Below are 20,881 nucleotides of genomic sequence, written 5' to 3'. Positions count from 1 at the left end.
CCAGCCCCATAAGCGAAGCCCCCAGCCCCACAGCTGCCCCACAAGTGAGCCCCCAGACCCATAAATGATGCCCCCAGCCCCACAAGTGAAGCCCCCAGCCCCATAAGCGAAGCCCCCAGCCCCACAGGGGAGCCCCCAGCCCCACAGCTTCCCTCAGAGGTGAGCCCCCAGCCCCCCAAGTGAAGCCCCCAGCCCCACAGCTGCCCCACAGGTGATCCCCCAGCCCCATAGATGAACCCCCAGCCCCATAAGTGAAGCCCTCAGCCCCCCAAGTGAAGCCCCCAGCCCCACAGGGGAGCCCCCAGCCCCCCCCAGCTGCCCCCCAAGTGCCCCCCAGCCCCCCCCAGCCCCCCAGCCCCCAAGTGCCCCCCCAGCCCCCAAGTGCCCCCCAGCCCCCAAGTGCCCCCTTACCCGCGCCCCCTCGTCCTCGGGGAAGTAGCAGGGCCCCAGCAGCGCGTGCAGGCGGCGCAGGGCGGCCCCACGGCGCCGGGGGGCAGCGACGAGTCTGGGGGGGGCACGGGGGGTCAGAGGGGGGCACTTGGGGGCAGGGGGGCAGTTGGGGGGCACTTGGGGGGCAGGGGTGGGGGCACGCACCCTGCGCCCCCCGGGACGACGCCGCTCTGGGTGCTCTGCTGCTGGCGGTCGATGAGCAGGTACCTGGGGGGGGGCAGCCCCACACTTATGGGGCCAGCCCCACACATGGGGGTCCTGCCCCCCCAGCCCCACACCTATGCCCCCCCCCGCCCTACATATGTGGGTCCAGCCCCACACATAGTGTTCAGGACCCCCCCCAGCCCCACACATGGGGGTCCCAGCCCCCCCAACCCCACAGATATGGGTCCCAGCCCCCAGCCCCACACATGGGGGTCCCACCCCCCAGCCCCACATCCATGGGTCCCAGCCCCCCCCAGCCCCCAGCTGTGGGTCTCAGCCCCTCCCACCCCCCCCAGCCCCCCACTGTGGGTCCCTGACCCCCCCAGCCCCACATCCATGGGTCCCAGCCCCCAGCCCCACAGATGTGGGTCCCAGCCCCCCCCACCCCCCCAGCCCCACACATGTGGGTCCCAGCCCCCCCAGCCCCACACATAGGGCCCATGACCCCCCCCCAGCCCCACATCCATGGGTCCCAGCCCCCCCAGCCCCCCACATGTGGGTCCCTGACCCCCGCCCCCCCCCCAGCCCCCCCATGTGGGTCCCTGACCCCCCGCCCCCCAGCCCCCCCATGGGGGTCCCAGCCCCCTCCCACCCCCAGCCCCACATATGTGGGTCCCAGCCCCCCCCAGCCCCCCCATGCGGGTCCCTGACCCCCCCCCCCCAGCCCCCCCATGGGGGTCCCAGCCCCGCTCACGCCAGGATGCCGGGGGGCAGCGGGCGGGGGGGCCGGGCGCAGCCCCGCAGCTGCTCCAGGACCGGGCTCCAGAACTGGGGCACGAGCTGGGGGGGGGGGCAGCAAAGTGGGGGGGGGGGGCAAAACGGGGAGGGGGCTGCCCCCCGTACCCCCCGTACCCCCCGGTGCCCCCCCCCTCCCCGTGCCCCCCCCTCACCTGCGTGGCCGCGCTGAGCAGCGAGGGCCGGGGGCCGCAGAGCAGCAGCGCCGCCACCCCCGGCACCAGCGGCAGCACCAGGAGCCGCAGCGGGACCTGGGGGGGCACGGGGGGCACGGGGGCAGCTGGGGGGGGGCAACTGGGGGGTGGGGGGTGGCTGGGGGAACGGGGGGCTGGGGGCAATTGGGGGTGGGGGGATATGGGGGGCACTTGGGGGGTTGGGGGGCAATTGAGGGCTGGGGGGTGTGGGGGACGTGGGGGCTGGGGGGCAACTATGGGGGGTGGGGGGCAATTGGGGGGCTGGGGGTGTGTGGGGGGCACGGGGGGCACGGGGGGCTGGGGGCAATTGGGGAATGGGGGGGTTGGGGGGCAATTGGGGGGTGGGGGGGCAGCTGGGGGGTCACGGGGGCAGCTGGGGGGGCAACTATGGGGGGTGGGGGGTAATTGGGGGCTGGGGGGCTGGGGGGCAATTGGGGGGTCATGGGGGCAATTGGGGGGCTGGGGGCAACTGGGGAGGGTGGGGGGTGGGGGGGGGTGTGGGGGTGTGGGGGACGTGGGGGGAGCTGGGGGGCAATTAGGGGGTCACGGGGGCAACTGGGGGCTGGGGGGCAACTGGGGGCAGGGGGCGATCGGGGGGCACTTGTGGGGCTGGGGGGCAGTTACGGGGCTGGGGGGGCACTTATGGGGCGGGGGGCACTTATGGGGCGGGGGGCACTTGTGGGGCTGGGGGGCACTTGTGGGGCTGGGGGGGCAGTTATGGGGCTGGGGGGGCAGTTATGGGGCAGGGGGGGCAGTTACGGGGGGGCAGCTCACCGGGGGGGCAGTTACGGGGGGCAGTTATGGGGGGGCAGTTACGGGGGGGCAGTTGTGGGGGGGGCAGTTACGGGGGGGCAGTTATGGGGCAGGGGGGCAGTTACGGGGGGGCAGTTACGGGGGGCAGTTACGGGGGGGGCAGTTACGGGGGGGCAGTTACGGGGGGGGCAGTTACGGGGGCAGTTATGGGGGGGCAGTTACGGGGGGCAGTTATGGGGGGGGGGCAGTTACGGGGGGGCAGTTGGGGGGGGGCAGTTACGGGGGGGCAGTTACGGGGGGCAGTTACGGGGGGCAGTTACGGGGGGGGGGGCGGGGGGGCAGTTACGGGGGCAGTTATGGGGGGCAGTTACGGGGGGGCAGTTACGGGGGGGCAGTTACGGGGGGCAGTTACGGGGGGGGCAGTTACGGGGGGGCAGTTACGGGGGGCAGTTATGGGGCGGGGGGGCAGTTATGGGGGGCAGCCACGGGGGCAGTTACGGGGGGGCAGTTACGGGGGGCAGTTACGGGGGGCAGTTACGGGGGGGCAGTTACGGGGGCAGTTACGGGGGGCAGTTACGGGGGGCAGTTACGGGGGGCAGTTACGGGGGGCAGTTACGGGGGGCAGTTACGGGGGGGGCAGTTACGGGGGGGCAGTTACGGGGGGCAGTTACGGGGGGCAGTTACGGGGGGCAGTTACGGGGGGGGCAGTTACGGGGGGCAGTTACGGGGGGCAGTTACGGGGGCTCACCGTGGGGCTGCCGTGGGGCAGGAAGACGGGCAGGTCGCGGGCGGCGCCGGGGGGCCGGCGGCCAGGAGCCCCCCAGGAGGGCGGCGTCGGGGGGGGCAGCGCCCGCCACGGGGGTCGCCAGCAGCGCCCGGCCCCCCCGTGCAGGCAGCACGGCCCCGAGCCCGCCGCCGCCGCGGCGCTGCAGCCGCTCCTGGGGGGGGGGGCGTTGGGACCCCCCCGGGACCCCCAACCCCCGGGACCCCCATTTCTGAGACCCCCCATTCACTGGGACCCCCCCATTCACTGGGACCCCCAATTCAATGGGACCCCCGGGACCCCCCCATGATCAGAGCCCCCCCCCTTCGTTGGGACCCCCCAGCTCATTGGGACCCCCCCGGGACCCCCCAAATATGTGGGACCCCCCCGCCCCCCAGCTCATTGGGACCCCCCCCAATTCATTGGGACCCCCCGGGACCCCCCAACCCCCGGGACCCCCCCATTTCTGAGAGCCCCCCCCGTTCACTGGGATCCCCCAATTCAATGGGACCCCCCCGGGACCCCCCCCCCATGATCAGAGCCCCCCCCCCCTTCGTTGGGACCCCCAGCTCATTGGGACCCCCCCGGGACCCCCCAAATATGTGGGACCCCCCCAGCTCATTGGGACCCCCAATTCATTGGGACCCCCCCGGACCCCCAACCCCCGGGACCCCCCCATTTCTGAGACCCCCCATTCACTGGGACCCCCCAATTCAATGGGACCCCCCGGGACCCCCCCAAATATGTGGGACCCCCCCGCCCCCCCCCAGCTCATTGGGACCCCCCCAATTCAATTGGACCCCCCCAATTCAGTGGGACCCCCCCCCCCCCCCCCCAGCTCATTGGGACCCCCCCCAATTTGCTGCTGCCCCCAATGGGACCCCCCCCGGGACCCCCCCTGTTATCAGAGCCCCCCCCCAAATCACTGGGACCCCCCAGTTCGTTGGGACCCCCCAGTGCTGGGAACCCCCAGGGACCCCCCCAATTTATTGCCCCCCATTTGTGCCCCCCCCATACACAGAGACCCCCCCCCCAATTTTTAGGACCCCCCCATTTCACTGGGACCCCCATTTTCGGCCCCCCCCCCCCCATTTTCGCCCCCCCCCCATTTTCGCCCCCCCCCCCTTTCCGTGCCCCCCCCACCTGCAGCTCGTCGCGGGGGGCCCCGGGGGGCCGGGCAGGTTCCCCCCAGGCTCTGGGCGGGGGCCAGCAGCGAGTCCAGGAGGGGGAAACAGCGCTGGGGGGGGGGGCTATGGAGCCCCCCCAGTGCTCCCAGTAACCCCCCCAGTGCTCCCAGTAACCCCCAGTAACCCCCCAGTGCTCCCAGTAACCCCCAGTGCTCCCAGTAACCCCCCAGTGCTCCCAGTAACCCCCCAGTAACCCCCCCAGTGCTCCCAGTAACCCCCAGTGCTCCCAGTACCCCCCCAGTGTCCCCAGTCCCCCCAGTACTCCCAGTTCCCCCCGGTGCCCTCCCCAGTGCCCCCAATACCCTCCCAGTGCCCCCAGTACCCCCCGGTACCCTCCCCGTACCCTCCCCAGTCCCTCCAGTTCCCCCAGTACCCCCCAATACCCTCCCAGTCCCCCCAGTACCCTCCCAGTCCCCCCAGTTCCCCCAGTACCCCCCAATACCCTCCCAGTCCCCCCCAGTTGCCTCTCCCCAGTCCCCCAGTGCCCCCCAGTTCCCCTAGTACCCCCCCAATACCCTCCCAGTGCCCCCAGCCTCCCCCCCAGTCCCCTCCCCAGTTCCCCCAGTCCCTCCCAGTACCCCCCCCTCGTACCCGCAGCTCCCTCTTGAGCCGCTCCGGGTTGCGCACGGGCACCAGTTCGTCCAGTCCCAGCACCAGCACCTGCGCGGGGGGGGCACTGGGAGCACTGGGAGGGGGCTGGGGGGTGTACTGGGAACGGCGACTGGGGGGACTGGGGGGAACTGGGGGGACTGGGAGGGGGCTGGGGGGGACTGGGGGGAACTGGGGGGACTGGGAGGGGGCTGGGGGGACTGGGGAGGAAGTGGGGGGGCTGGGGGCACTGGGACCAACTGGGAGCACTGGGAGCGGGGCTGGGGGCACTGGGAGCGATGGGGATCACAAACTGGGAGGACTGGGAGGGACTGGGGGGTAACTGGGAGGGACTGGGCTGTACTGGGCGGCTGGCTCCAACTGGGAGCACTGGGCTGTACTGGGGGCGGTGACCTGGGGCGGCTGTTTGGGGGGGGTGCCCCAGATCATACTGGTCTATACTGGTTTCTACTGGTTTATACACGCTCTTATTAAATCTTACTGGTTTATACTGGTTTTTAATGTCTTATACTGGTTTATACTGGTATGGTTTATGGTAGTTGTAACTGCTCTATACTACTTTTTGTTATTTCATACTGGTTTGTATTGGCTTGTACTGGTCGGTGGTGCTCTGTAGCATGCCATACTGGTCTGTACTGGTTTATACTGGTGCCTACTGCCCTGGTTTATACTGGTTATGGCCGCGTTACGCCACTTTCAACTGATTTATCCCAGTTTACGTTGGTCCCAATTGCTTTATGCTGGACTCTAATGGTCCCTACTGGTCCCCACTGGTTCCTACTGGTCCCCACTGGGCCGTACTGGTCCCTACTGGGCCGTACTGGTGCTCACCATGGTGCCGAAGGCGCGCTCCAGCAGCTGCCCCAGGCGGCGCTCGCAGGCCCCGGGCTCGGAGCTCAGCGCGATCAGCGTCACGCTGGGGGCGGGGCCGGATGGGGACACGCCCCCGGCACAGGCCACGCCCCCCAACACAGGCCACGCCCCCGGCACAGGCCACGCCCCCTGGCGGTGACCCCCAATCCGATCCCTCCCCGTGGCCACGCCCCCTTTAAGCCCCTCCCCCTTTAACCCCGCCCCCTTAAGCCCCACCCCTTGCCCCCAAAGACCCTCCCATTTAAGGACTCGCCCCCTTTAGGCCCCGCCCCCTTTAAGCCCCGCCCCTTTAGCCCATCCCCGCTTGGCCCCGCCCCCTTAAGCCCCTTTAAGCCCCGCCCCTTTAAGCCCCGCCCCTTTTAACACGCCCCCGTTTGGCCCCGCCCCCTTACGCCCTGCCATTGAGCCCCGCCCCCTCAAGCCCCGCCCATTAAAGCCCCGCCCCCTTTACCCCCATCAAGCACCGCCCATTAAAGCCCCGCCCCCTCAAGCCCCGCCCCCTTAGGCCCCGCCCCCCAGGCCCCGCCCACCTGCGGTGGAAGCCCCTCCAGGCCAGGCAGCCGCTGCGGCTCCCCGCCCCCCGCAGGCCCACGCCGGCCCCGGCCCCGTAGAGCAGCGCCGCGTGCAGGGCCCCCGCCACCGGGAACGGCACCTGGGGGGGGGGGCGGGGCCAGCGTCAGGGGGCGGGGCTTAGCCCCCCCGGTGGGGGGCGGGGCTAAAGGGGGAAGGGGGCGGGGCCTCCCACCTGCGGGCGGGGCGGGCGGCAGAAGAGCGGCAGCCCCGAGCCGGCCGCCAGGCAGAGCAGGGCCACGGCCCCGCCCTCCGGCATGGACACGCCCCTTCCGGGTGAGGCCACGCCCACTTCCGGGTGAGGCCACGCCCACTTCCGGGTGAGGCCACGCCCACCGCACCTAGGACACGCCCCCCGTTTGGGTTAAGCCCCGCCCCCTCCTTTCATGGCCGCCCCCTGTATAGGGAGAGCCCGTGCAGACCACGCCCCCTTCTGGCCACGCCCCCTCCTGGCCACGCCCCCTTATGGCCACGCCCCCTTATGGCCACGCCCACCCTGACCACACCCTCTAGGCCCCGCCCCCACCACACCAAAGCCCCTCACATTCAAGCCCCGCCCCCTTGGCACCCCCAAGCCCCGCCCCTTTTGTCATGGCCCCACCCCATTTAGGCCACGCCCTCTTTAGGCCCCGCCCCCTCCATCCCCACCCTACAGGCCCCGCCCAGGCCCAGGCCACGCCCCTTCCCCCACCACCCCCAAGCCCCGCCCCCAAGCCCCGCCCTAACCCTTAGGCCACGCCCCCTTTAATACAGCACCAACAGGCCTCCCCCTCAGCCCCCGCCCCTCGCGGCCCCGCCCCCTCCCCCAAGCCCCGCCCCTTTCCCCAGGCCCCGCCCCCCGCTCCCCCCCTCCCTCCCCGCTCACTTTCCCGCCGCCGCCGCCGCCCCGCGCGGAGCCGGCCGGAAGCGCGCCCCGTTGCCAAGGCGACGGCGGGGGCCGGAAGTGGGCGTGTCCTCCCCCTCCCACCTCCTTTCCGCTTCCGGCGCGCGCCAGGGAGCACTTCCGGGGCAGCGGCGGCGGCGGCGGCGAGGCGGCGGCGGCCGGAGCGGTGCGGGCCGGGGGAGGAGGGGAAAACCGGGGGGGGAGGGGAAAAAGGGGGGGGGAGGGGCTTGGGGGGAGGGGGCGTTCCGCGCGCTGACCCCGCCCCCCGCCCTCAGGCCCCTCCCCCGCGGCGGAGGGGGCCATGGTGGTGCCGGGCCCGGAGCCGGCCGCGCCGCCCCCCGGCGCCATGGTGGCGGACGTGGTGTTCGTCATCGAGGGCACCGCCAACCTCGGGCCCTACTTCGAGGCGCTGCGCAAGCACTACCTGCTGCCCGCCATCGAGTGAGTGACCCCCCCCCCCCCCAAAAAAAACCAAATTGCCCTCAACGTCCCCCCCCCCGCACCCCTCGAACCCCCGAATCCCCCCCAAAACGCCCCCCATTCCCCCCCACCCCCACCCCCAAATCTCCTCGGAGCCCCCCCGAATTCCTCCTCCTCAAATCCCATCCCAACGGCCCCGCCGCTTCCTAACCCCCCCCCCCCAAACCCCTCCTAAACCCCCCAAAGCACCTCAAAACGCCCGCCTCACCCCAAAATCCCCCCGAAACCACCCTGACCCCCCCCCCCCGGTTCCCTTCCAACCACCACCGATCCCCTAAATGCCCCCCAAACTCCTCTTAAATCCCCCAAATATCCCCCAATCCCTCCCCTAACCCCCCTCCTACACCCCCCAAACGCCCCCAAATCCCCCCCCCCCCCCAACCTCCCCACATCCTCCCCAAACTCTCTCAAGCCCATCCTAAACTCCTCCAAATCCCCCAAATCCCCCCCAAACTCCTCTCAAATCCCCCCAAAACTCCTCTTAGATCCCCCAAATATCTCCCCAAGCCCCTCGTGAAACCCCCACACCCCCTCCTAACCTCCCCGATCCCCCCTGAAACTCCCCCAAATCCCCCCCAAACCCTCTCGACTCCCCCAGATCCCCTCCAAGCCCCCACATTCCTCCCAGCCTCCCCCAGCCCCCTCCTGAGCCCCCAAATCCCCCCAAACCCCTCAGATCCACCCCCACAACCCCCAAACCCCCCAAATCCCCCCAAACTCCCCCAAAGCCCCCCCAAACTCCCCCAAATCCCCCCAGTGCCCCCAAAATCCCCGCCCCCCCCCCCCCGACGCCCCCCTCTCCCCCCAGGTACTTCAATGGGGGCCCGCCGGCCGAGACCGACTTTGGGGGCGACGTGAGTCGGGGTCCGGGGGGGGCTTCGGGGGGGCGGGGGCTGAGCGGGGAGGGGAGGGGAGGGGCCGTTACCTGGGCAACGCCGAGCGGGGAGGGGGAGGGGGCGTTACCTGGGCAACGCGGGGAGGGGAGGGGCCGTTACCGGGGCAACGCCGGGCCGGGAAGGGCCGTTACCAGGGCAACGCAAGGAAGGGGAGGGGCCGTTACCACGGCAACGCCGAGCAGGGGGGCGGGGCATTCCGCGCCACGCCCCCGTCGCCACGGCGACCGCGCGCTGGAAGAGGTGGGCGGAGCCCCCGCGCGGCCCCGCCCCGTTGCTACGGCGACGCGACCACGTGCCCTTAGAACTTGAGGGGCGGGCCGCGTTGTCACGGCGACGCGTCGCGGTTGCCGTGGCAACGGCTCCACCCCTCCCCACCTCGGCGGCGTCCCCGGTCGCCATGGCGACGGCGCTCCCCTTCGGGTCCCGCCGTAAGTAAGGGCGGCCGTCGCCACGGCAACGGGGACGCGTCGCCGCGGCAACGGCTCCCGGCTTCCGGCGGCGGCGCGGTTGCCGTGGCGACGCGCGCGGTTGCCGTGGTGACGGGCGGCGTTGCCATGGCGCCCAGTTCGGCGGCACGCAGTACAGCCTGGTGGTGTTCAACACCGTGGACTGCGCCCCCGAGTCCTACGTGCAGTGCCAGGCGCCCACCAGCAGCGCCCACGAGTTCCTCACCTGGCTCGACGGCATCCAGTGAGGGGGGGCACGGGGGGGTGGGGGGGGCGCCCCGGGGATCCCCCGTGGGGGGAGGGGGAGTCTTAAGGGTCCCTATGGGGGTGGTTTTGGGGCGGGGGAGCCTTGGGGAGGGCTTTTGGGGGCGGTTTTGGGGCGGGGGGCACCATAAGGATCCTATGGGGGTTGTTTTGGGGTGGGGAGCACCGTGGGGATCCCCATGGGGGTGGTTTTGGGGTGGGGGGAGACGTGGGGAGGGCTTTCGGGGGTGGTTTTGGGGTGGGGGGCACCCCAAGGGTCCTACGGGGGTGGTTTTGGGGTGGGGGGCATCTTAGGGGGCCCTATGGGGGTGGTTTTGGGGTGGGGGAGCCTTGGGGAGGGCTTTCGGGGGTGGTTTTGGGGTGGGGGGCGCCATAAGGATGCTATGGGGGTTGGTTTGGGGGTGAGGGGCACCGTGGGGATCCCCATGGGGGTGGTTTTGGGGTGGGGGGGCACCCCAAGGGTCCTATGGGGGTGGTTTTGGGGTGGGGGGAGCCTTGGGGAACCCTCATGGGGGAGGGGGGCATCGCAGTGAGCCCTAGGGGGGTGGTTTTGGGGTGGGGGGCACCCCGAGGGTCCTATGGGGGTTGATTTGGGGTGGGGGGCACCATGGGAATCCCTATGGGGGTTGTTTTGGGGCGGGGGGCACCATAAGGATCCTATGGGGGTTGATTTGGGGTGAGAGGCACCGTGGGGATCCCTAGGGGGGCAGTTTTTGGGGTGGGGGAGCCTTGGGGAGCTCTGTAGGGTGGTTTTGGGGTGGGGGGGGGGCACCGGGGATCCCCGTGGGGACACCGGGGGGGGGGCCTGGGGGTGTTGGGGGTCGTTGGAAACCCCAAAAGGGGGCTCTGGGATGTGCCAACGGGGGGGGGATTTGGGGTCGGGGGGCCGCTCTCCTCCCCCCCCAATTATTTTAGGGGTGCGGCGGGGGGTCCCTAACCCCTTTCCGTGCCCCCCCCCCCCCCCCACATGGCAGGTTCGTGGGGGCGGCGAGAGCTGCAGCCTGATCGCCGAGGGGCTCAGCACCGCCCTGCAGCTCTTCGACGACTTCAAGAAGATGCGGGAGCAAATGTAAGGGGGGTTATTGGTTTTTTGGGGGGGGGGGGGGGCATGAAGCCCCCCCCGCCCCAAAACCGTGCGTGTGCCCCCCCCCCGCAGCGGGCAGACCCACAAGGTGTGCGTCCTCATCTGCAACTCGCCCCCCTACCTGCTGCCGGCCGTCGAGAGCACCACGTACTCGGGGTGCAGCACCGAGAGCCTGGTGCAGCGCATCGGGGAGGTGGGGGGGGGGCCCCAAATTCGGGGGGGGGATTAACGGGGGGGTAAAAAAAAAATAAAAATTGGGGGGGTTTCGAAAAGGCGGGGGGGGGAAAAGGGTGGGGGGGGAAGGGTGGGAGGGGAAAGGGGGGGGGTGGGAGGGGAAGGGTGGGAGGGGAAATAGGGGGGTGGGGGGAAAGGGAGGGGGGATAAAAGTTGGGGGGGTTAAAAAAAATTGGGGGGGTAAAAAAATGGGGGGGCTTTCAAAAAATTTGGGGGGCTTTAAAAAATTGGGGGGGCTTTAGAAAAGTTGGGGTGAAAAGGTTGGGGGGAAGATTGGGAGGGGAAAGGGTGGGGTGGGGGGGATAAAAGTTGGGGGGGTTAAAAAAAAATTGGGGGGGTAAAAAAAAATGGGGGGGGGCTTTCAAAAAATTTGGGGGGCTTTAAAAAATTGGGGGGCTTTCAAAAAATTCAGGGGGTGAAAAGGTTTGGGGGGAAGATTGGGAGGGGAAAGGGTGGGGTGGGGGGAAAGGTGGAGGGGGATAAAAGTTGGGGGGGTTAAAAAAAAATTGGGGGGTAAAAAAAATGGGGGGGCTTTCAAAAAATTCGGGGGGCTTTAAAAAATTGGGGGGCTTTCAAAAAATTCGGGGGGGGGGTGAAAAGGTTTGGGGGGAAGATTGGGAGGGGAAATGGGGTGAGGGGAAAGGGTGGGGTGGGGGAAAAAAAGGGGGGTAAAAAAAATTGGGGGGCTTTAAAAAGTTGGGGGAGCTTTAAAGAAATTGGGGGGGTTAAAAAAATTGGGGGGGTGAAAAGGGGCGGGGGAAGATTGGGAGGGGAAATGGTGGGGTGAGGGGAAAGGGGGGGAAATAGGGGGAGAAATAAAATGGGGGGGCCCTTGGGGGGTCCTTAGAAAGTGGGGGGTCTTAAAGTGGGGGGGGCTTAAAAATGGGGAGGGGGCCTCAGGAATGGGGAGGGTGACCCCGAAATGGGGGTGGGGGTGGGGCGGGGAATAGGGGAGGGGTCACAAAATGGGGGGGCTTTAAAAATTGGGGGGGGGGCTTTGAAGTGGGGGGGGGGCTTATGGGGGTGTTTCCAATATGGGGGTCCCGGGGGGCTCCCCGATATCGGGGTCCCATGGGGGGGTCCCCAATATGGGGGTTTGGGGGGGGGGAGGTCCCTGGTATTGGGGTCCTAAGGGGGGGGTCCCCAATATCAGGGTCCCATTGGGGGGTCCCATTATTAGGGTTCCATGGGGGTCCCCAATATGGGGGTTTGGGGGGGTCCCTGGTATTGGGGTCCTAAGGGGGGTCCCCAATATCGGGGTCCCATTGGGGGGGTCCCATTATTAGGGTGCCATGGGGGGGGTCCCCAATATCAGGGTCCTATGGGGGGGCTCCCTAATATTGGGGTTCCTGGGGTGCTCCTCATATCGGGGTCCTATTGGGGGGTCCCCAAAATGGGGGGGGGCCTTAATGCGGGGTTTTTAAATATTGGGGTGCTTGGGGGGTCCTAATTTTGGGTTTTTTTACATCGGGGTCTGTAATTTTGGGGTTTTTAACGTTTGGGTCCCAAAGATTGGGATTTGTAACGGGGGCCCCCGATATTGGGGTCCCCGACTCGGGGGTCCCTACCCGTTGGGGGGGGTCCCTGACGCCCCCCCCCCCCCAGCGGGGGATCCACTTCTCGGTGGTGGCGCCCCGCAAGCTGCCGGCGCTGCGGGCGCTGTGCGAGAAGGCGCCGCCGGCCGGGGCCATGGAGCCGCAGCCCAAGGAGTGCGGGCAGGACCCGCGGCACATGGTGCTGCTGCGCGGCATCGCCCTGCCCGGTACGGGGTTTGGGGGCGTTTCGGGGGATTTGGGGTCATTTCGGGGGGATTTGGGGTCCTGTGGGGTCACTGGGGGGTATTGGGGTCATACAGGGGGATACAGGGGGTATTGGGGTCATTGGGGGGGGGTATTGGGGTGATACCGGGGGCATTGGGGCAGGACCCGCGGCACATGGTGCTGCTGCGCGGCATCGCCCTGCCCGGTACGGGGCCGGTTTGGGGGATTTGGGGTCATTTCAGGGGGATTTGGGGTCCTATGGGGTCACTGGGGGATACAGGGGGGTATTGGGGTCATTGGGGGGGGTATTGGGGTGATACCGGGGGCGTTGGGGCAGGACCCGCGGCACATGGTGCTGCTGCGCGGCATCGCCCTGCCCGGTACGGGGTTGGGGGCGTTTCGGGGGATTTGGGGTCATTTTGGGGGGATTTGGGGTCATTTTAGGGGGATTTGGGGTCATTTGGGGGGTATTGGGGTCATACAGGGGGATACAGGGGGTATTGGGGTGATACAGGGGCGTTGGGGCAGGACCCGCGGCACATGGTGCTGCTGCGCGGCATCGCCCTGCCCGGTATGGGGTCACTGCGGGGGATTTGGGGGCGTTTCGGGGGGATTTGGGGTCGTTTCGGGGGGATTTGGGGTCCTATGGGGTCACTGGGGGGGATCCAGGGGGTATTGGGGTCATACAGGGGGATATCGGGGGCGTTGGGGTGATACCGGGGGCGTTGGGGCAGGACCCGCGGCACATGGTGCTGCTGCGCGGCATCGCCCTGCCCGGTACGGGGTTGGGGGCGTTTCGGGGGATTTGGGGTCATTTTGGGGGATTTGGGGTCATTTTAGGGGGATTTGGGGTCATTTGGGGGGTATTGGGGTCATACAGGGGGATACAGGGGGTATTGGGGTGATACAGGGGGCGTTGGGGCAGGACCCGCGGCACATGGTGCTGCTGCGCGGCATCGCCCTGCCCGGTACGGGGTTTGGGGTCATTTTGGGGGATTTGGGGTCATTTCGGGGGGATTTGGAGTCCTATGGGGTCACTGGGGGATACAGGGGGGTATTGGGGTCATAGAGGCCGGATATCGGGAGGTATTGGGGTGATACAGGGGGCGTTGGGGCAGGACCCGCGGCACATGGTGCTGCTGCGCGGCATCGCCCTGCCCGGTACGAGATTGGGGGATTTGGGGGCGTTTCGGGGGGATTTGGGGTCGTTTCGGGGGATTTGGGGTCATTGGGGGGGTATTGGGGTCATTGGGGGGTTTTGGGGTCATTTGGGGGGTTCGGGGTCATAGGGGGTGTCGTAGGGGTCATGGGAGGGGATTTGGGGTAAGGGGGGAGGGATTTGGGGTTGCATGGGGGGAATTGGGGGTCACTGGGAGGGAACTTGGGGTCGTACGGGGGTGTTGGGGGGTTATGGGGGGCTTTGGGGTCATGGGGGGGGCGTTGGGGTCATTGGGGGGGCTTTGGGGTCATTGGGGGGGTTTGGGGTCATTGGGGGGGGCTTTGGGGTCGTTGGGGGGGATTGGGGTCATTGGGGGGTTGGGTCATTGGGAGGGGGTTTGGGGTCACTGGGGGGTTCGGGGTCATTGGGGGGTGGGGTCATTGGGGGGTTTGGGGTCTTTTGGGGGGCTTTGGGGTCATTCGGGGGGGTTTTGGGGTCATTTCGGGGGCATTGGGGACACGGGGGGGGGCTGAAACCCTATTTAACCCCCCCCCCCATAATTTTGTGCCCCCCCCCCCCGCAGGCAGCGCCGCCGGCCCCAGCGCCCTCCCCCCAAGCAGCCGCCGCCCCCCCCCCAGCTGCCCCCCCGCCGCCGCCGCCGCCCCCCCGCTGCCCCCGCCCCCCGCAGCCCAACCCGCAGCCCTACCAGGTAACACCCCCCCCCCAAAAAAAACAAACAGGGGGGTGGGGGGCACATTTCCAATGGGGGGGTCCGGGGGCTGCCCCCGTGACCCCCCGTGTTGCAGGTGCCCCCCCAGCTCGCTGAACGCCGCCCAAGCCGCCGCGCAGTCGGCCGTGGAGGCGGCCAAGAACCAGAAGAGCCTGGCCCAGCGCTGTGAGTGGGGGGGGGGCACAAAAATCGGGGGGGGGGCACCCAAAAAAACCCCCCGGACCCTTTAGGGTACGGCCACGGGGGTTCGGGGGGGAAAGGGGGGTTGGGGTTGGTTTGGGGGGAAAAGGTAACCCCCCGGTATTTGGGTGCCCCCCCATATTTGTGTGCCCCCCCCATAATTGCGGTGCCCCCCATATTGGTGCCCCCCCAACATTTGTGTGCCCCCCCATAATTGGTGGCCCCCCCCCATAATTGGGGTGCCCCCCACCTCTATGCACCCCCCCATCTTGGTGCCCCCCCAATATTTGTGTGCCCCCCCATAATTGGGGTGCCCCCCTACCTCTATGCGCCCCCCATATTGGTGACCCCCCCAATATTTTTGTGCCCCCCCCGTATTTTTGTGCCCCCCATATTTGTGTAATCCCGCACTATTGGGGTGCCCCCCCCAAATTACCCCCCATATTTGTCCCCCCAATATTTATCCCCCCCCCAATATTCAAGGGCTCTCCTAACATTTGCAGCCCCCCAATTATTTCTGACCCCCCAATTATTTTTGACCCCCCCCCATTTGTGGACTCCCCCAATATTGGCAACCCCCCAATCCTTGTGCCCCCCAAATATTGGTGACCCCCCCAAAATATTCCCAACCCCCCCCAACTCCTTGTGACCCCCCAGGTATTTGTGCCCCCCCCATATCGGTGCAGGTGCCCCCCTTGCTGTGCCCCCCCACTTTTTAATTTACCCCCCAATTTGAAGCCCCCCATATTAATTAATCTTTTTGCCCCCACCCTTTCTGCCCCCCTTCTGCCCCCCCTTTTCTGCCCCCCTTTTCTGCCCCCCCCTTCCTGCCCCCCTTCCTGCCCCCCTTCCTGCCCCCCCTTCCTGCCCCCCTTTGCCCCCCCCCATTTCTGCCCCCCCAGTCCCCCCTGCAGCCCCCCTTCACCCAGGCCCCCCCCCAGCCCATCGCCCCCCCTGGCCCCCAAGCTGCCCCCCCCCCGCGCAGCCCGGGCCCCCCCCAGCGCCGCCGCCGGACTCTTGGCCCCCGCCCGGGCAGCCCCCGGCCCAGCCCGGAGCCCCCCATGGTGAGTGTCCTCCTGCCCCCCCCCCAATATAAATTTGGGGGGGGGGGCTCTGATGTCCCCGCCCCCAGGGGGTTGGGGGGGCTAGTGGGTCTGGGGGGGGGGTTAAGGGGGTTTGGGGGTTGGGGGGTTTTGGGGAGGTTTGGGGGGGTTGGGGGGTTTTGGGGAGGTTTTGGGGGGGGGTTTGGGGGGGTTGGGGGGGTTTTGGGGACCCCCAACTATAAAAATAATTTTGGGCCCCCCCAAGTGTATTTGGGGGGGTCAGACCCGTTGCCCCCCCCCAAATCGGGCCTGGGGGTCCCTGCTGCTGTAAATGGACATGGGGGGGGGATTTTGGCCCCCCCCCCCCCCCCCAAATTAATCCCGTTGCCCCCCCCCAAAAAACCAGCCCAGCGGGGCCCCCCAGCAGCGTGGCCCCCCCGGCCGCCGCCCCCCGCGCTGGGGGCCGCCCCCCAGCAGTCGGTGAGCAACAAGGTGCTGGCCTGGAGCGGGGTGCTCGAGTGGCAGGAGGTGAGGGGGGGGCAGGGGTGGGGGGGGGGGGGCTGGGGGGGGGCTGGGGGGGTCCTGGGGGGGGGGGGCTAGGGGGGCTGGGGGGGGGGTCTGGGGGGCTTGGGGGGGTCTTGGGGGGGCTTTGGGGGGTCAGTGGGGGTTTGTGGGGTTCTGGGGGGGTCCTAGGGGGTATGGGGGGTTGGGGGGGGGGTCCTGGGGGGGGGCTGTGGGGTCCTGGGGGGTCCGGGGGGTCTGTGGGGGTGGGGGTCCTGAGAGGGGTCCGGGGGGGTCTATGGGGTCCGGGGGGTGCTGGGGGGGGTTGGGGGGGGTACTGGGGGGGGTCCTGGGGGGGGGCTATGGGGTCCTGGGGGGTCCGGGGGTCTATGGGGGCTTGGGGGGTCCTGGGGGGGTTATGGGGGCCGGGGGGGTCCTGGGGGGGTCTGTGGGGCCTTGGGGGGGTCTGGGGGGCTTGGGGGTCCTGGGGGGTCCTGGGGGGTCTATGGGGGTATGGGGGGTCATGGGGGGGTCTGGGGGGTTACGGGGGGGTCCTTGAGGGGTGGGGGGGAGGTCTGTGGTGGGGGGGGGGGGGGGGGGGGGGGGTCTATGGAGGTGGGGGGGTCCTGGGGGGGCTTTGGGGGTCCTGGGGGGTCCCGAGGGGCTGGGGGGGGGGTTCTGGGGGGTCTTTGGGGTTGTGGGGGGTCTTGAGGGCGTTCTGGGGGGGTCACGGGGGGCTGGAGGGGGTCTGTAGGGGGTGGGGGGGGCTGGGGGGGGGGCATGGGGGGGGCAGGTTTGGGGGGGTCCCATTGTGGGAGGAGAATTTGGGGGGGTTAAAAGGGGGGGGGGTTGTAGGGATCTGGGGGGGTCCCAGAGTAAAAAGGGGGGGGGGCGGGACGTGATGGGGTCCCGGGGGGGTTTTTTTGGGGGGGGGGGGGCATTTAATGGGGGGGGGGGTCGATGCGGGTTGGGGGCATCAATGGGAAGCCGGGAACACCCCGGGGGGGGGATAGACACAAAACTGGGGGGGGGGGCACAGGAGGGGCTCTGCCCCCCCCCCATGTGCCCCCCCGGTGCCCCCCAGAAGCCCAAGCCGGCCTCGGTGGACTCGAGCACGAAGCTGACGCGGTCGCTGCCCTGCCAGGTCTACGTCAACCAGGGCGAGAACCTGTGAGGGGGGGCGCGGGGGGGGCACGGGGGGCAGGACCCCCCAGCCCCTAACGCCCCCCCCCCACGTGTGTCCCCCCCCCCAGGAAAACGGACCAGTGGCCGCAGAAGCTGATCATGCAGCTCATCCCCCAGCAGCTCCTGGTGGGGGGGGGGCGATTTTTGGGGGGGGGGGACACATTGGGGGGGGCAATGGGGGGGGGGGCTTATGTTGGGGGGGGCAATGGGGGGGTCAATTTGGGGGGGCGGTTGGGGGGACTTTATTTTGGGGGGCGGTTTGGGGGGTCAGATTGGGGGAGGTCGGGTGGGGGGCATTTGGGGGGGCTTCGGTTTGGGGGGGCTTTGGGGGGGTCATTGGGGGGCTTAAGTTTGGGGGGGCAATTGGGGGGGGGGCTCAATTGGGGGGTCAGTTGGGGAGTTCATGTTGGGGGGTCAGTTTGGGGGGGGTCAGTTTGGGGGGGGCAGTGGGGGGGGCGGTTTGGGGGGCTCCATTTTGGGGGGCTTTGGGGGGAGTCATTTGGGGGGCTTCAGTTTGGGGGGGTCAGTTTGGGGGGTCGGTTTGGGGGAGCCAGTGGGGGGCAATTTGGGGGGGTCAGTTTGGGGGGGTCAGTTTGGGGGGTCAGTTGGGGGGCAATGGGGGGGTCAGTTTGGGGGGTCAGTTGGGGGGCAATGTGGGGGGGTCGGTTTGGGGGGACTTTGGGGGGCTTGGTTGGGGGGTCAGCCTGGGGAAGTCACATTTGGGGGGGGTCAGCGGGGGGTCTTCGGGTTGGGGGGGTCAGTCTGGGGGCTCAGTTGGGGGGGCACGGGCACAATTGGGGGGGGCACAATTGGGGGGGCAATTTTGGGGGGTCACATTGGGGGGGCAATTATTTTTTGGTGGGGGGGCACAATGGGGGGCAATTATTTTGGGGGGCATAATTGGGGGGCAATTATTTTTGGGGGGGGTCTCCTCCTCCTTAGAGCCTCGCTGCAGGGGGCCCCATCTGCTCTCGGGGCCGGGCTCCCCCCGCTGGGGGGGGGTTTGGGTGCCGGGGGGTGTGTGTGTGTGTTGGGGGGGGGCCGTGTTGCCGACCCCCCCCGCCGTGCCCCCCCAGACGACGCTGGGCCCGCTGTTCCGCAACTCGCGCATGGTGCAGTTCCACTTCACCAACAAGGACCTGGAGTCGCTGAAGGGGCTGTACCGCATCATGGGCAACGGCTTCGTACGGCCCCCGTGCCCCCCCCATGCCCCCCCATGCCCCCCCATGCCCCCCCCATGCCCCCCCCATGCCCCCCCCCCTTTATGGCCCCCCTACCCCCCTTTATGGCCCCCCCAAGGCTGCGTGGCCCCGTCCCTGTCCCCCGTCCCCCCGTCCCCACATCCCCCCGTCCCTATCACCCCCCGTGCCCCCCTCCCCACGCTGTCCCCGTGTCCCTGCTGTCCCCCCCGACCCCCCCCCATTTTATGCCCCCCCCCGGCGGGCTGCGTGGCCCTGTCCCTATCCCCCTGTCCCTACGTATCCCTGTCCCTATATCCCTGTGTCCCTATATCCTGATGTCCCCCCGTCCCCCTGTCCCCTCACCCCCGACCCCCCATTTTGCCCCCCCCCAGCTGGGCTGTGTGGCCCTGTCCCTATCCCCCTGTCCCTATATCCCCATGTCCCTATAACCCCATATCCCCCTGTCCCCACCTCCCCCTGTCCCCACACTGTCCCCCTGCCCCCCCTGACCCCCCGTGTCCCCCTGACCCCCCCCCATTTTGCCCCCCCCAGGCGGGCTGCGTGTCCCTGTCCCTATTGCCATATCTCATATCCCCCTGTCCCCCTGTCCCTGTATCCCCCTGCCCCTATATCCCCGTGTCCCTATAACCCCCCATGCCCCTGTCCCTATATCCCCGTGTCTCCCTGTCCCTGCCCCCCCTGACCCCCGTGCCCCCCAGGCGGGCTGCATGTCCCTGTCCCCATATCCCCCTGTTCCCCTGTCCCCATAACCCCCTGTCCCTATATCCCCATGTCCCTATAACCCCCTGTCCCCCTGTCCCCATATCCCCATGTCCCCATAACCCCGTGTCCCTATATCCCCATAGCCCCCTGTCCCTATAACCCCACAACCCCCTGTCCCCCTGTCCCCGCCCCCTGACCCCCATTTGCGCCCCCAGGCGGGCTGTGTGTCCCTGTCCCTATCCCCATAACCCCATATCCCCCCGTCCCCATATCCCCCTGTCCCTATAACCCCGTGTCCCTATAACCCCGTGCCCCCCTATCCCTGTCCCCCTGTCCCCGCCCCCTGACCCCCCCGTTGCCCCCCCAGGCGGGCTGCGTGTCCCTGTCCCCACATCCCTGTTCCTATCCCCATATCTCATATCCCCCCGTCCCTATATCCCCATGCCCCCTGTCCCCATATCCCCCTGTCCCCATATCCCCGTGTCCCCACATCCCCCTGTCCCTATATCCCCCCGTCCCTGTATCCCTATGCCCCCTGACCCCCCTGTGCCCCCCAGGCAGGCTGCGTGTCCCTGTCCCTATCCCCATATCTCATATCCCCCCGTCCCCATATCCCCCTGTCCCCATAACCCCCTGTCCCTATATCCCCATGTCCCTATAACCCCTATGCCCCCGTCCCTATATCCCTATGCCCCCCTGACCCCCCGTTGCCCCCCAGGCGGGCTGCGTGCACTTCCCGCACTCGGCGCCGTGCGAGGTGCGGGTGCTGATGCTGCTCTCACTCGTCCAAGAAGAAAATCTTCATGGGGCTCATCCCCTACGACCAGGGCGGCTTCGTCAACGGCATCCGCCAGGTCATCACCAACCACAAGCAGGTGCAGCAGCACAAGCTGGAGCAGCAGCGCTCCGTAAGCAGCCCCCGGCCCCCCCGGCCCTAAAGGGGCGCCCCCAGACCCCAAAGGGGCGGCCCCAATCCCGCAGGGACGCCCCCAGACCCACTGGGATGCCCCCAGACCCATAGGGACGCCCCCAGCCCTAAAGGGATGCCCCCACCCCATAGGGACCCCCATATTTTGGGGAACCCCCCCATTTTGCCCCCCCCCCCATTTCGGACCCCCCCATATTTTGCCCCCCCCCCATATTTCAGCCCCCTACCAATTTCGCCCCTCCCTCCCCCATATTTCGGGGACCCCCCCCGATTTTGGGACCCCCCTATTTCAGGACACCCCCCCATATTTCAGGCCTCCCCCCCCACCCCGGCCCCCCCCCCATATTTCAGGGACCCCCATATTTCAGCCCCCATCTATTTCATGCCCCCCCCCCATATTTTGGCCCCCCCACTTTCAGTCCCCCTATATTTCAGCCCCCCCCCATATTTTGGGACACCCCCCCCAGTTTTGCCCCCCCCATATTTCAGGGACCCCCTCCCCCACCCCCCCCCCCCCCCACCCCTGGGACCCCCCCCCCCATATTTCACCCCCCACCCCGTATTTCAGGGACCCCCCACCCCCACCCCACCCCCAATTTCGGGGACCCCCCATATTTTGGCACCCCCCCAATTTCAGGGACCCCCACCCCAGTCCCCCCCCCCAAATTTCAGCCCCCCCCCCCCATTTCAGGCCCCCCCCCCCCCAATCCCCCCCCCCCAATTTCAGGGACCCCCCACCCCCCCCCCCCCCCGCCCTCCCAATTTCAGCCCCCCACCCCCCCCATATTTCGGGGACCCCCCCATACCCCCCCCCCAATATTTTGCCCCCCCCCCAACTTTCTCCCCCCCCCCCAGCTGGGGGCTCG

General features: G+C 68.6%; 1 protein-coding gene and 1 long non-coding RNA gene across 2 annotated transcripts; one reads left to right on the top strand and one right to left on the bottom strand.

The window, feature by feature from the left end:
• Positions 1-618: 618 nt before the first annotated feature.
• On the bottom strand, positions 619-3,257 carry LOC136788670 (uncharacterized). Its single transcript, XR_010827303.1, has 4 exons — positions 3,085-3,257; positions 1,545-1,640; positions 1,349-1,434; positions 619-657 (listed from the first exon to the last, which is right to left on the bottom strand). It is a non-coding gene; the product is annotated as an uncharacterized lncRNA (long non-coding RNA).
• A 3,949-nt stretch (positions 3,258-7,206) lies between these two features.
• On the top strand, positions 7,207-20,040 carry LOC136788579 (mediator of RNA polymerase II transcription subunit 25-like). The gene is given in 15 exon segments (XM_066987141.1): positions 7,207-7,387; positions 7,497-7,662; positions 8,510-8,555; positions 9,163-9,280; positions 10,223-10,376; positions 10,464-10,584; positions 12,231-12,387; positions 14,128-14,253; positions 14,383-14,439; positions 15,904-16,025; positions 17,083-17,168; positions 17,252-17,309; positions 18,260-18,367; positions 19,806-19,865; positions 19,867-20,040. Coding segments are annotated over 14 exon segments (1,512 nt in total). The 5' UTR covers positions 7,207-7,387; positions 7,497-7,522; the 3' UTR covers positions 20,026-20,040.
• Positions 20,041-20,881: the final 841 nt, after the last annotated feature.

The sequence above is a fragment of the Anser cygnoides genome, chromosome W, assembly GCF_040182565.1.
Source record: "Anser cygnoides isolate HZ-2024a breed goose chromosome W, Taihu_goose_T2T_genome, whole genome shotgun sequence".
Taxonomy (NCBI): domain Eukaryota; kingdom Metazoa; phylum Chordata; class Aves; order Anseriformes; family Anatidae; genus Anser; species Anser cygnoides.
The sequence above is the reverse complement of the archived record's forward strand: the minus strand, read 5'-3'. Positions and strand labels throughout refer to the sequence as shown.